The 13,897-nt window shown below is 40.6% G+C and overlaps 1 protein-coding gene across 2 annotated transcripts in view; it reads right to left on the reverse strand.

Moving 5' to 3' along the window:
- Nucleotides 1-599: 599 nt before the first annotated feature.
- Nucleotides 600-13,897, reverse strand: part of KATNIP (katanin interacting protein) — a 57,804-nt gene continuing 44,506 nt past the window's right edge. For both annotated transcript variants that reach the window (XM_057372351.1, XM_057372350.1), the window contains exons 19-26: nt 11,664-11,821; nt 11,289-11,353; nt 10,825-10,935; nt 8,921-9,060; nt 6,116-6,217; nt 5,304-5,464; nt 2,914-3,002; nt 600-1,623 (exon numbers count right to left, since the gene is read on the reverse strand). In XM_057372351.1, coding sequence (XP_057228334.1) covers nt 1,568-1,623; nt 2,914-3,002; nt 5,304-5,464; nt 6,116-6,217; nt 8,921-9,060; nt 10,825-10,935; nt 11,289-11,353; nt 11,664-11,821 — 882 coding nt within the window. In that variant the 3' untranslated portion in view covers nt 600-1,567. The remainder of the gene's footprint in view (nt 1,624-2,913; nt 3,003-5,303; nt 5,465-6,115; nt 6,218-8,920; nt 9,061-10,824; nt 10,936-11,288; nt 11,354-11,663; nt 11,822-13,897) is intronic.

Consider the following 13,897-nt stretch of genomic DNA (forward strand, 5'->3'; position numbering starts at 1 on the left):
AGCACTTGTTTTTTGGTAGAGCTACACCAGAAACACAGGAGGGGAGGGTTCTCAAAAAAACAGAGGGTTCTTAAATCAGGGCAGCTTGGRAAGAGCCCTTAAACAAAGTACAAGGTACTCACACACACTATTTTACATTTAAAAGTAAAGTGGTTTGTATTTAGTACAAAATACATTTTTTTTCTTCTCCATCAATACACAGAAATCTGGGAAATGCATTGTTATCTTGTGTCCTTTCAGCTCAGGCAACAGCAGTGAAGTTTTAATAAGCAAATATACAAGATATTACAGTCCTGACAGGCAGAAAGAGAAGCAGCACAGTTTGATTCAATATTGAGCTGCACCAGGATCTCTGGTTTATGTCTAAAAGCACATCCTGACTCCAGTGTTCAGCTCTCTTTGGGAACATTCACAGAATCAGAGACTGGCCTGGGCTGGAATGAGCGAGTTCTAAATGAGAATCCACAGAAAAGATTTCCAGGTTGTCACAAACGCCAAGTTTGCAGTGAGAAGCACATTTGCATAGCAAATCCTGCAGMATCTTGATTTGGTAAGAGTTTTTATTTAAATGCCCACATGTGCAGGGCAGGACAGGTATCTTCTGTCTAAAAATGCACTTCTCTCCTTACCTCATGCTAATGAAAAGGCATTTAGCATTTCTCAGAAGTGATGATCTGTTGCTAGCAACATCTGGTTAGTGCAGCACAGAGGCATGGCCTCCTTGTTCATATAAATTCAGGCAAAATAGGAGAAAAAACATTGCTCTGTAGCAGGAGAGCTCTGAAGCATGAGYAGAGTGCCTGTCAGCGGCACTCCAGGCAGAACACCTCACTTGCTTTTTCCACAGTAATGGAAATGATGAAAGAAATAATTATTTCACTGCAGAACATGAAAAGGTGACAGCTGAAATGCACTTGTTAAACCTTGATAAACCCACTTCCTGATCTCCATTTCCTGAAAGCATCCATCACACTTCTGCAAGCCCAGTGGAAGCTGTCTAGGTGTCAGAAACAGTGTCAGCTCCTACAGACAGCCCTGGCATCAAAACATGCCCAGAGACAGACAGTCAAGGAGCATTTCCTCTAATAAGTGCATTTCCCAGAGAACTATTTACAGGCATCACAAATAAAGCAACACCTCCTTCCAGTGAGGATCTTCATGATCATCCAGCCAGAATTTAGGAGTAAAAGCTTTAGAAATAATCTAAAAACCTTGTGGTTGTAACCATCCTGCTTCACCCAGGTTCTCAGTACTTGGCAGGAACAGTTGTCAGCAGAAAGGTTCTCACTCTCTCCTCTATGTTCCTTCTTCCCTGGATTTTCAAATATGAGATAAGGGGRAAAATTCAGACAGATCATGACCACTTTAAAAAACCCAAAAAACCAGGAAACTGAATTCATGCTTTAGATTTCATTCTGAAGAAAACTTCCCACAGCAAATAAAACTCCTCCTCACAAGAGGAGCAGYTCAGCAGCAGCAGACATGGAAAATCTTCCATTAGGATATGCAAATCTTGGAGATCTGGATTGAAATTACTCAGGACTGGATGCATTCAGGTCTTCCCTTGTTATCTCTTCCTCCTCTGCAGTCCTTTCTCACAAATGCAGGTTTTGGGGCGCAGAGCTGTTAAGGAAAATGAAGGGCTGGTTTAGGATTGTACACTCACAGTGAAGCCCTAGAATTAAACGAGGAAGAAAAATGCCCATTTCTCTTTCCATCCCAGAATGAAGCTGAGCTCCTCAGAAAGGGTTCTTCCATTGGCAGTGAGTGCTGCCAGCTTTTCACAGTCCCCTGGAATTGCTTTCCTGTGGAGTCTGAATTCAATGTTGACACTGAACTGAGTAGGAGGTTGGACCCTCCCTCAGGGAAGGAATCCCCCRAGGTCTCCTCCAACCCAAATCATTCCAGAAATGAGTTATGAACAACCACCATGGCTGRTATCAGCCAGGAGTCCAGAGGGGACACAGGCAGAGGATTCAACTGTGACTTGAGAAGCTCTGTGTCCTTATGCTGGACACCAAATGTGCCATGGCAATGGCAGCTGTTCTTCCTGGACAGGTCTGCTCTGGAATCCAAAATTCCCACGGACACAGAGATGTCAGGATACTTTTGACAATGCTAATGTTAAATATAATAACTTTAACGCTGATTTTGYACAGGCAATGGCATTTCAAATYCTTCTCCCACAGAACTGTTATTAAAAGCCATCAAATAATATCTGTAACACTTCCTWGAGAACTAATTGGAGAAAGTGTCACGCTCAGGAGAGAAAACCAATCATGAATATACCAGCTTGGCTGAGAATTTGTGATGTATTTAGGGAGCTATTCCGAGTAATTTACAATGAATGACTGGTACTCTTCAGACTATAAATACAATCTACTCTTTCTCCTTGGGAAAAAAGAGAGGTTGTCTTTTTAATTATCACTTTGTAAGCAAAAAGACCAACCAGAAAGACAGTGGGAGGAATACAGTCAACATGTTTTCCCCCTTGTTGCACTCACTGTGATTTTGGGTTTGCTCAAGGAGCGACAAGCAGCTGATTCTCAGACACATCTGCACCATCTCCAAGCTGCTTAAAAAGCCAGTGGGGATGCAATGAGCCCATTATTCCAAAAGCTATCAATGAACCTGCACAATTAACAGCCATTTCCAATTTATCCCCAGCCAATTGCTTTGCTGAGGATTTCTGCATTCGTGGCACTGTAAGCCATCGTCCCATTTCAGATTAGATACAGAGTGAAAACCCACCAGCTTATGAAATGTGCAGTTTGTCTTTCYGTGGTAGAAAAAGTGGAGCTAAATWTACATCAGACTCGCCACTTCTCCTAGTTTAGGTCTCTAGCARTGCTCATTATCCACACTGTGCCTGCAGGAATTGAGCAGAAGAAAAGTGTGGAAGGCAGAACTCACCCGGATCAGCCACAGCTCGTTTCTTTTTGCTGGTGGTGACAATCTCATTTTCATTCATCATCCGGACATCCTGGTCCTCCACATGATTGCTGCAAAGATTGAAATCAGTGCAACAGCCAAAACAATCAGCATTGTGAAAAGTTATGAGAGTCTTGGAAAAGGTTACCAAAGAAGTGATTTCTGGAGTCCTGGAAGCTGAACAGCTCCACAGGACTCTCCAGGTGGGRAAAGCATTATGTCCTCATCCACCTGAAGTGTTTCTTGCCAGTTTTAATTAGTGGCATTCATTCAGGCACACATTCAAATAGAAATATCATATCCACTCTGTAATTTTCAAGCCTGCCTACACAGCTTGAACCACMAACCAAAGTGAGGTTTGAAATCAGAGCGGTGCAAAGTGGGTATAAAGATCCTTGTGTGGAACTTCCACACTGCTTTGTCATTCTGAAATAGCATTATTTGAAACTTTTCCGAACTAAACAAAATTAATTTACTGTGACAAGTCTTGCTTGGAGCCTGCTGCAAGATTTTAACCATTTTGTTTTTGGGAAGAGGTAATAACTGCAAAGGTAAATTAAACTAAACAAATTACAGGGAAAAACGTGAGCTGAATTGAAAGGCAAGGAAAACATCAGTAATAACATCTCACTTTCACACAGACAAAACAAAACATTTGTGCCTTTGCAACAAAAGAAGTGTATTTTTCTTTTCTCTCCAAATACTGCACAAAAYGGGTTTCCATTTCTGAAGAAAAATGTAATGTCTCTCAAACTGTCAGAGGGAAGCAGGGGAGCCAACACTGAAGTAAACCAGAACTTACACTATTGATGATAATATCAGACTGGAGTTCAGGATTCATAAAATCCTGARCAGTGGAATAGAGAATAGGCCAGCTCCACAAGTAACAATATATAAAAGCTCCAGAGCATTTTTAAAATGAAGGGATATTATCCAGCGTGTCTTCTCAGCTGCTGAAATACCCTATATTTTAGTAGGGTGGGAGGTGAAAGAAAGAGAGGAGATGATTGCAGACCAGGCTGGAAGAAAGACCAAGAAAGCTCCTGCACAGAAGTCTGGAAGGGAAGAGGCTCAGCATGTTTTCAATGGAAAACAGCCCATGCAGTGTCTGTGACCCCAAAAACTCCCCTTTAAAGTAGATCAAAGGACATATGTCTTATAAATATGTGCAAAGGAAGTTATGTGAAAAAGATCTGTGATTACAGSTGCTGCTTCCCAGCTTCCAATAAAGTAATTTTACTGCCAGAAAGATCTGAAGCTGAGGAAAGTAAAGGTTCATTTCCCCTCCTCCTCTATCCCRTTGGAAAATTTCCTCAAAACTTTTATTCCCGCAAGGCATTTTCATTTCAGAAACTTTTTCACTTGAGAAATTGTTCACCTCCGAATTTTACCATGACAACACAGCCACTCGTACAAAAACAGGAGTCTAACACAACATATCCAAACAATAATAATTTATTTAACCTCTGACAGGACCCAGTGGCCAACAGCCAATGCTTCAGGGAAACACAGGAAAACAAACCCTGTAGGCAAATGTGAACTTCTGTCTTTAATCAGGGCATCTTATGTTCCTTCTGCTTATTTCTAAATGTTTGAATATTCTTCTGAATGGATCACAGACCATTTTTCCATGCAAAATTTGCCTTTTTTTTCAAGTGATTTATGTACAAGCCCTTCTATTTGTCAGCTGTCCAACATGTAAGAAAGTGTTCTTTTCTATCAGCTTTCATTTTTTCACTTTTCAATCCCATTTAAAATAAATTATTCCTTCAATTTTTACTTTCCTTGCCAGGGACTGTTTTTTAGACCCTACTGATCGTGACCTTCTAAATGTRAGTGCATTTTTCACTGCATTTCATCACATTCTCCATGAGATTGCCAACTTAGTGGTTTCAAAGTGTCATTCCCCCAAATGCAATTCATTTCTCATTTTAGAAGTTCATTATTGTAGACTGTTTATAAAATAGTAGRATTCTGGTTCTTTAATTAGCATCTGTGTCAAATCAGAGGAGTTTATTCTCTTTAATTTTGATGCTTGGGTTTTTTTTTTCATTAACTTTCTATTTTTTCCCTCTCTATGCAATATCATTGGGATTTATTAGCCCTTCTCTGAGGAAGCCTAACTTTAATTCTGTGTTTACAGGCTTTCATGAAAACATATGTAAATATAAATCATGAATCTCAGGAAGTGCTAAAAGCTGCTTGCAAATAAAGCTGCTAATTCGGTCCTCATATCTAAAAACCAATTTATTCCTCATCAAGCGAGGCCGAGGATGCTCTGGAAAGGAATTTTCTGCAGGATTTCCAACATTGCTGGCATCAATCACACAAAAGCAGTTTTTAAAGGCAAGATTCTTTCTCCCAAACTGTACCTGATAACGGTTCTCCTCTCCTGCTGGCAAATCCTCTCATCRTCCGTGAAGAGGATGGTGTGGTAGGGGATCACAGGGTCACACGTTGGGAGGATGCCTGACACCACACGGCTCACCATGTCCAGAATCCCATTGTACACCAGCAAATCATCCACCAGAAGCTACAAATATTGAAGAAACAAACCAAAAAAAAATCCATCTGGAAATCAGTGCTTTCAGCAGTTGTCTCTAGCAATTAGCCAGAAAGCATTTTGTCCTTTTTGTTTCACAGATCTGGTCATTAATTTAGATTTTGTTCCTTAAAACTTCCATTTCTCTCTATTTGCTGCTGGAGTTTGATTTTTCTCTTCCTCTCCAAGTTTTTTATCTTCTCACTGATGTTTTTTAATGCAGCTTTTAAGTAGGTAATTAAAAATGTATTTCGTGTTTTACATAATTGCCATTCTATTCACTGGAGTGAATCACTCTTAAATCTAGGAATTAATGAATCTCACCTCACTTCAGCTGTCTAAAACTTGGGTTTCCAGTTCAAACTAGTCTTCCAAGCCTACTCTACAGTCAGTGGTAAAGGGAAAGTGTTATCTTGTCTTTAGACAATTATCTAAGAAAAAAAATCAGATAAAGTTTTCTTTTCCCGGACAAAAAAGAGAGAGCAGATGACTGGCACTGATTAGTCATTTTAATATTAAATGCAGAGTTAAACGAGATGAATCCCATCCTTTGAGATTCTACAGAATCACACTTCAGTAAACTGCRAGAGTACCTACAGCTGACTCACCAGGACATAGAAAATGCACAGGAAAATTACTTACACCAAACTCCTTCACACCTCTCTGAGGCGTCTTGGCATAATTCCATAACTTGATCATTGACACGGTAGTAGGTACATCAAAAATGACATATACCCTATTCACCTGTAAAAGGGAATGAATTTATATTTAACAGCACAAATCCCCCAAAGAAATGAAATCCTCATGCATGTTACATCAAAAGAGGTTCATATTTAAAGAGATATAGCTGGAGGAGAGATAACACGTGCAAGGGATGGAAGTTCAGCTATCATCCCTGCTGATAATTCCCAGATGTTGGCTCTGCCCCACAGCTGYACTCTCAAAAGTACAGAAGATGAGATCTAGACCATCCTTGGACTGCCTGGAAATTGGAGGAGGGGGAGACAGACACTTTTAATGAGTGTTTCATAAACCAAACACAGACAAGTCCTTAAGGATAAGCTGCTGCCTCTTCTGTTCTGTTCTACTCTGAAGGGAGCCTGCAAGAAAGATGGAGAGAGACTATTTACATGGGCCTGGAGTGGCAGGACAAGGGGAATGGCTTCACACTGCCAGAGGGCAGGGACAGATGGGATATTCAGAAAAAAAGAAGCTGTGGCTGCCCCTGGATCCCTGGCAGTGTCCAAGGCCAGGCTGGATGGGACTGGGAGCACCCTGGGACAGTGGAAGGTGTCCCTGCCCATGGCAGAGGGTGGGATGAGATGAGCTTTTAAGGTCCCTCCCAACCCAACCCACTCTGTGAATCAATGAATTTGTTCTATTCTATTCTATTCCATTTCTCTCTACCAAATACAAATTCACCTTTCTATTACCAAGGCTGAATTTTCCCCTGTATAGCTCTAAAAGCTATTGCAGAAATTTTGTAATTTTTGTGTGAGTTATGCTAACAGGWATTTAGGGCCAATCCTCCAGCTGCTTCCTAAACAATTACTGCTTGAGGTATTATTCATTTTCCTTTCAGTGACGTTAATGTCAAGATGTTAAGGCCRAAGATTAGGCTGCAGGAAACCAATCTTGCCTGTTACAGTTAATTCCATGCTTTTCCTTTTATGAGSCACTGTATCAACTTTGGATCAACATATCTTAAGCTTCATCTTTAGCATCCTCTGAAGTTTTAATCCTTTGATGTACCAGAGGAGATACTSTAAGTTATATTAAATCATTATGCTGGGGTTTTTTTTATTGAAGAAAGGAAAGGTAGATCGGATCAATGGAAATGTTTGCATCTGTGATTTTCCACGAGACAACTGGGGCATTGTCTCCAACAACAATTGTGAGTCCCACAGCAAATGATACATTTGATAAAGAATCCATTCAAACAAATAAGTAAAATTACAGTCAGTTACGGGGGAACAAATCATTCAAATTCTGCTTATGCAAGTTATGAATTTGTAAAAGAGAAAACCGCTCTGAGAATTAGAAAGGAAAAGACATTTAGGAAAGAAAAGAAAGGCTGTAATATCAATTTTCTTCAAGCTTTTGAACCCTCTAACACACCAAAGAGTTAATTCAGCTTTCCAAGCAGCCTGCACTRAGGATGGGAGTGTTCACAAGCTCTGAGGCTGAGCATCCATGGGCTGATGGCTTCATCCAGCACTTCCTGCCTCAACAACCATCCCAGGGAAGATGGAGGAGGGAAAAGTGAGTCTCACAAASGTGTAATTTGCTACAGTTCAAGGACAGAAAACGCCATTAAATTGCTTCTGCCTCCTGCATTTCACACATTATCAATTTGCCCTTTAATACTGGTATTTTATGCTCTTCTGCAGTACTTTGGTGTCAGGCAGAACATAAAGCAGTGGCTGCATCGCTGAGGAAACTCCAGGGCCTGTTATTTTCCTTTTTCCCACGTGAAGCAGCCTCTGCAAGCATGTCTTTTGTAAGGACATGAGCACACTCAGATGGCTGTGGGATCAATCAGTCACCCTGTTATAATGGATATCTGAGCATCCCATCAAATTGCCAGGAATGGAGATGTGGGATCTACACAGCAGGAGCCTCCAGCATTACAGACCTTCTCTTTCCTAGGAAATGCAAGTGGTCACCATTCCCAAGGACACTTAAAAGCTTTATCTTAATTATAGCCTTGCATTACAACACATAATTATATAAATTAACTATTCCTTGCTTTTAATATTCTAATTATTAACTGCAACACACAGAGTCAGGATTTTTCCAGCACAGTAAGTCATAACATACCACGTCAGGTTTATACTTTCTTTTAAAATCCATTCTCTTATAAGAAACAAAACCACCTTATTTATGTCCATTACAGGCCCCTAAAAATGTCCTTTCCCAAAACAAGGTCAGAACTCATCTGAGTTTATCTGCTTTTCCAGTTTAGATTTTTGATATCCCATTTATTAAACATGGGACTTCTAAAAGGGCTGAATCAYTTGTGGCCTTAGGACATGAAATACTAAGTCTGCCATCCCTAATCTATGAATTTGAATTCAACACAGATAATGAGATTAAAAAAAAGATTTCTCACTGCTGGAACAACATTCATTGCAATTTGTAAAAATTAATTCAGAAGCAGCAGAAAGGTGTTTACTGCACAGAACTCCTTCAACAGTACCGCTATCACAGTAACCAAAAATCATCTCTGGAAATTCTCCTGCTGCTGCCCCATGGAGACAGGAGATTCCAAACCTGGGAAACCTCTACTGCTGCTGCCTRTGYGGTGGAGAGAGACTGCAATAAAAASAACTTCTAAWAAGCAGTGATTTAGCATCAGTCACTAATATCAAATTTAGCTACAAATTATATATGCTTCCAGTTCCATCCACACACATCCCTAAAACAGAATGAAAAGGGAAAATGTACCAAACCAGGAAGAACTGGTGCCAGCCACATGTGTCTGCCATCAGTGGTGTTGTTTACTCTGTCAATCAGCTTGTCTGGAGTCCGGATGTCTCCAGATACATCTTCTAAAATGTTGACGCTATCTGGAAAAGCAGCAATATCTGAAAAGAAACTTTAAGCATAAATAACCCAAAAAGRGATATTGCAGAAACACCATATTTTAAAGTCTATGCTCTTCCTGATTCCATGAATGAGTTTTCACCACTACAGCAGCACTCTCAGGACTTCACAGCTGAGCTACTTSGGGGCACATTTTTAAAAGCAGGACAACCCTGACAGATCCTGGCATWCAAATTTATTTTTTAAATAGGAATCAAGTATCTAGCTGCATTTAATTTATTCTMAAATATGTACTTATGACTTCATCAATAAAGTTCTGTTATCAGGAATAGGCATTTCCCAGCTTTTTGGTGACAAAGCCCCATTTTTTTAGCATAAACTTATAAAAATCTCTGATAGAAAACCTATCTCAAGAAAAGCATCCTTGCAGGAGGAAGTCATYAGTCAGACTAGATTTTGCTTGAGTTTCTCAAGGTTTGTGGCAAAAATCAGTAACTGTCTAAGAAACCCYTTTTTCAGTTCTTTTAGAGAGAAAGATTAAACCTCCATCAAACTGGAAAACAAATTTTCTCTGCAAGAGAACATTTACATTAAAAACATATATGAATGTTAAAGACATGCAAAGAAATGTGGATGGATGGCACTGTCTACAGAGCTATGAATCTTGAGCAATGCAGTTTGAGGGAGTTTTATTTCCCTTTGTCCTGCTTTCTAAAAGTCTGTGAGTATTTATAAAGGATTTAAGGAATTACACAGCAATGCCTCTGGTGTTTAAGAAAATCTTGCTCCAGACTCAGTAGTGAATTATCACATTAAATACTGCACTAAGACAAATATGCACTTTTAGGATCCTAATACACCCCAAAYACAACTGCACAGGCAGGAACAGGGGATCACTCAAAACAAGCTGAGGTTTCTTTACCTGGCACTGTTTTACACTGTAGAGCTGTGCCAGGTAAGTTAAATATCCTTGGTTTTTAAAGGCRATTTGTTACCATTTTCAACCTCAAAATGCTTCTTGTCCATTACAAATGTTTCAGGTTCATGGTGTATCATACAAGACACAAATCAAAATAGCACTTGGGGAAAAAGCCTTTATTACCTGATTTATTGTATTCCCTATTTATCAGGCAACAAGRATCCTTAGAGACAATCAATTCCTGCAGCATTTGGGATATTTATTCCTTCTAGGGGGCTAAGAAATGTTCCTTCCACATAACTGAACTATGGGAGTTGCATGTTGGGGTATGAAGCTTTCAGCTCTTAAAGAGATTTCAGCTGGAGCAGAGCAGGGGATGTGACCTCGATGAACATCAATCTTCCAAACATGCCCTTCATTCCCTCGGCTGGACACCCAGGGAACACTGAATCAAACTCAAACTCTCAGCCCTGATCTTCACGACTGCACTGGGTGTCTAGAACAGCCTAAATCTCCAGAACAAGAGTTATGAAAAATTTCTTTCTTGAGGCACAAAGAAAGATCCCATAAAAAAAAAGGTACTGAACTCAACCTTTCCTTATGAATTTATAGCTCAGCAAACTTTCTGGCCCATCCATACTACCAAAGAAATAAATGTCTAGAGCAGAAATACCACATCCTTCTTAAGCCTTCCCTTCTCTAACCTCATCCTGCTTTGTTGGTGCATCCCATTCAGAGAAAAAATGTTCTGAAAGTGTATAAAATAAATAAAAACATATGGAAACAAGGTTGATCATGCAAATATAGAGAAATAGAAGCAGAGTGGATCACACAGGACAGGCTGGCAGTGTGGGAGAGAAGAKTGTCCTGGGTGTGCAAAGGATACTGTTCTCAGTGAGGGAAACGGGCTCTCCGTGCTCGTTGAACAGCTCCAGCCCATTCAAACCAATGTAGTAGGGATCACCCCAACTCGTCAGGAGCTGGAACTGGAAAATAACTAAAAAAGCAAAATGCTGTTAAGGAAAATATCAATACAGAAGCTTTGTCCTAACAGATGAATWTATTTAATCTGCAGTTTGAAAAATAACTGTGCAGCCCATTATGCCAGACAGTATTATTGGCAGGAGAAAAAGCTACCAGAGTATCCAAAAACAGGCCACATATTCATATATTATGTTCCACTGATTTATTCTTAAGCCATACTTTATGGAAGCCTTTCTCATACTCTTGGTATCTTGTCAATACCTTAAAGCACCAGAAATTGTTGGATTCAAAAAGCTCAGGACTCCTAACCATGGAATGTGACTCTAAAATATTCTATATGCCAAGGCAGATGACAGGGAAGGATACAACCACAGGGCATTAATGGTGCCTCATAGTCCATGCTGGCTTGTTCTAGTGTCTTTGAAGCAGTCCTGCCAAAAAAACACAAGGCAAAATTGGTTTTTTTTTATGTACATTTAGCTCCTTCAGAGAAGAATAAACCCACAGAACAAAGCCTCCACAAACACCACCCCAATTCCACCACCTGTGATYATGGACCAGACTGCCCTCAGACCTCAGTGAAATGTAGTTATTGTTCAAAACCCAGTGAAACTCTGCTCCAAGTGCTCCATATTTTCATCCAGGAGCCTCACACAGTTAGCTTCAATGGGGAGTGTAAAATAACATTAAAAGAGTGAAAAGAAATCATGTGGTTCTGATAACAAAAACATCCTCCTTTACCTCCTGTGTACTCTAGGAGCTGGCTGAGGCTGAAGRTAGTCAAGAAAGAGAATTTCTTGGGCAAAGTCAAAGTGGCAGTTGCCTGGTCCCTTGCGGATGAGGAACCCCTCTGGGGGRGAAATGCTGTGCCCATCCAGAGTCACATGGACCACCTTAGCCTGGGTTAAAAGAGMAAAACATACAATTACATGGCATGACATAAATGAAAATAGATTGTAAACAGCTCCATTCACTTCAGAGGCTGGAATCACCTCAGCCATTTTGCTGTGTTTATTTCATTCCTCTGTAGTGTGACTTCCTTTGGCAAAGAAAACCTAACCCAGCAGAGAGCAGCTGCAATCCAGMGTGTCCATGTCATCACTGACATGGATGGGGGTGGGAGAGGTGAGGATTTGGGGGGGRAATATTAAAAAAAAAGCATTGACAGATCCTTCAATTAGTGCATGTCACTAGATCTCAGCAAAGTGAAGCTTCCCTTGYTCACAGAGAGGGTGRRCAGAGGCTGCCCAGGGCAGTGCTGAGCCCCCATCCCTGGAGGGATTTGAAAGATGTGCACATGAGGCACCTGGGGCCATGGGGTAGTGCTGCCCTTGGCAGTGCTGGGTTTGCAGTTGGACATGGAGACCTCACAGCTCCTTTCCAACCTGAATAAGTCTCCCATTCCTGAGCCTGCAGCAATATTTACACAYGTCAGGAGAAGGGGAAGATTCAGCTTTCGAGTCAGCCCATGTCACAAAGAGGATCTGAGCAGACATCATGCGCCTGAATGCCCTGCTAGGCCAGGTGGGATTGCCCAGCCCTGCTGAGAGCACCTCCAGAAATCCCAGAGCAGYCTCTGGTGTCCCTGTCACATTTCYAGAAGCCTTTCTTTCAGCAGTTCTATTTATCTTTGTGCCAGGGCTGCTCCAGGATCGTGCAAACTCATCTGCCAAGCTGTGGTAACCTAAGGGCATATGAATAAAGAAAAGGAACCTGCACCACACACAGAGAATTGAGCTGTGGCCACCTCAGAGATGCCAGCACAGCTTATTCAACCTCTGAAGATTAAAGTGAATAATTCAGGCACATTTATTCAGATGTTGCAGGAGTCCTGGCCCCTTCACCCGCCCCCAGCAGCACCATATGGAGCTGAACCCATGATCACAGAACAATTCAATCACACAGCGACAATTAATCACTGCACCTTGCCCTCTAATATGTTAAATATAACTTAATAGATCACCAGCAGCATTTACTGCCCTGAGTCTTTCACTAAGTACCAGTGTGGAAGGAATAATACCTGTAAAATATAACAAGATGGCCTTATAGCTGGTACTGCAATTAGAGCCTGCTGATTAATGGCYTGAACCAAAATAGATTCATTTCCTTAAAAGGAGACTAATTTAGTCTAAATGCAATGTAAGCCAGTTTTCTCATTTTTGGATTTTATGCTGTCTGATGAATATAGGATAATTTGARGTTAACTTAGGTTTGTATGCAAATACTTAATTTTCGTGATTAGGAATTCTATTAAAATATATATGCAATATTTGCAAAATTCCCATTTTGGGTAGCTATTTGAGAAGAATTTAAAAATATTCTGAGCAGTCTGAAAATCCTGTATATTATCTGTAATATGATATTCATAACATCCATTTGTAAATGATGTTCTATTCTATTATAATTTCAGTAAGTTAGACATGCAATATCCTAAAAACAACAAATTTTCAAGGAGATTTTTTTTTCCCACAAAAATGCTTTTTTATTTGAAAACCTTGGGTATTGTACTAGACTCAAGGAGGTGCTCARTTCATTTCCATGAAGATTAATTAGGAAGGAATGTTTGTGTGACTACCAAGTGTGGAGAAACAACTATTTCTGGCTTCATCTTTAATACACTYGGGATCAAAGCAAGGAAATATCTTTTCCATATGACAAACTCTTCTGCACGCTGCTTTCCAGCTGAGTTAAGTCTGCCAGGCTAAGGAAAGGAAGTGAGAAATCCACTGAAATCCACTTTCCCAAAAGGAAACRCACAGTGAATGGGAAGCGTGGAGCCTCGGCGATGAAATCTTACCCATTACACCACAGCACTGCATTGATGTGCCCTTTACAGCCCTCATCCCTAAGTCATTCTCATCATCTGAGGAGGCACTCAGCCGTCACATATTGCATTTTACAAATGGCATAACAAAGCTCTGGCGAGGTGATTTTTCCCAGGGCTGCAAAGAGCAGCCGAGTCTTCATTCTGACAG

This window comes from Malurus melanocephalus, unplaced genomic scaffold, assembly GCF_030028575.1.
Source record: "Malurus melanocephalus ecotype Western Australia unplaced genomic scaffold, MMel_1.1 scaffold_170, whole genome shotgun sequence".
NCBI lineage: Eukaryota > Metazoa > Chordata > Aves > Passeriformes > Maluridae > Malurus > Malurus melanocephalus.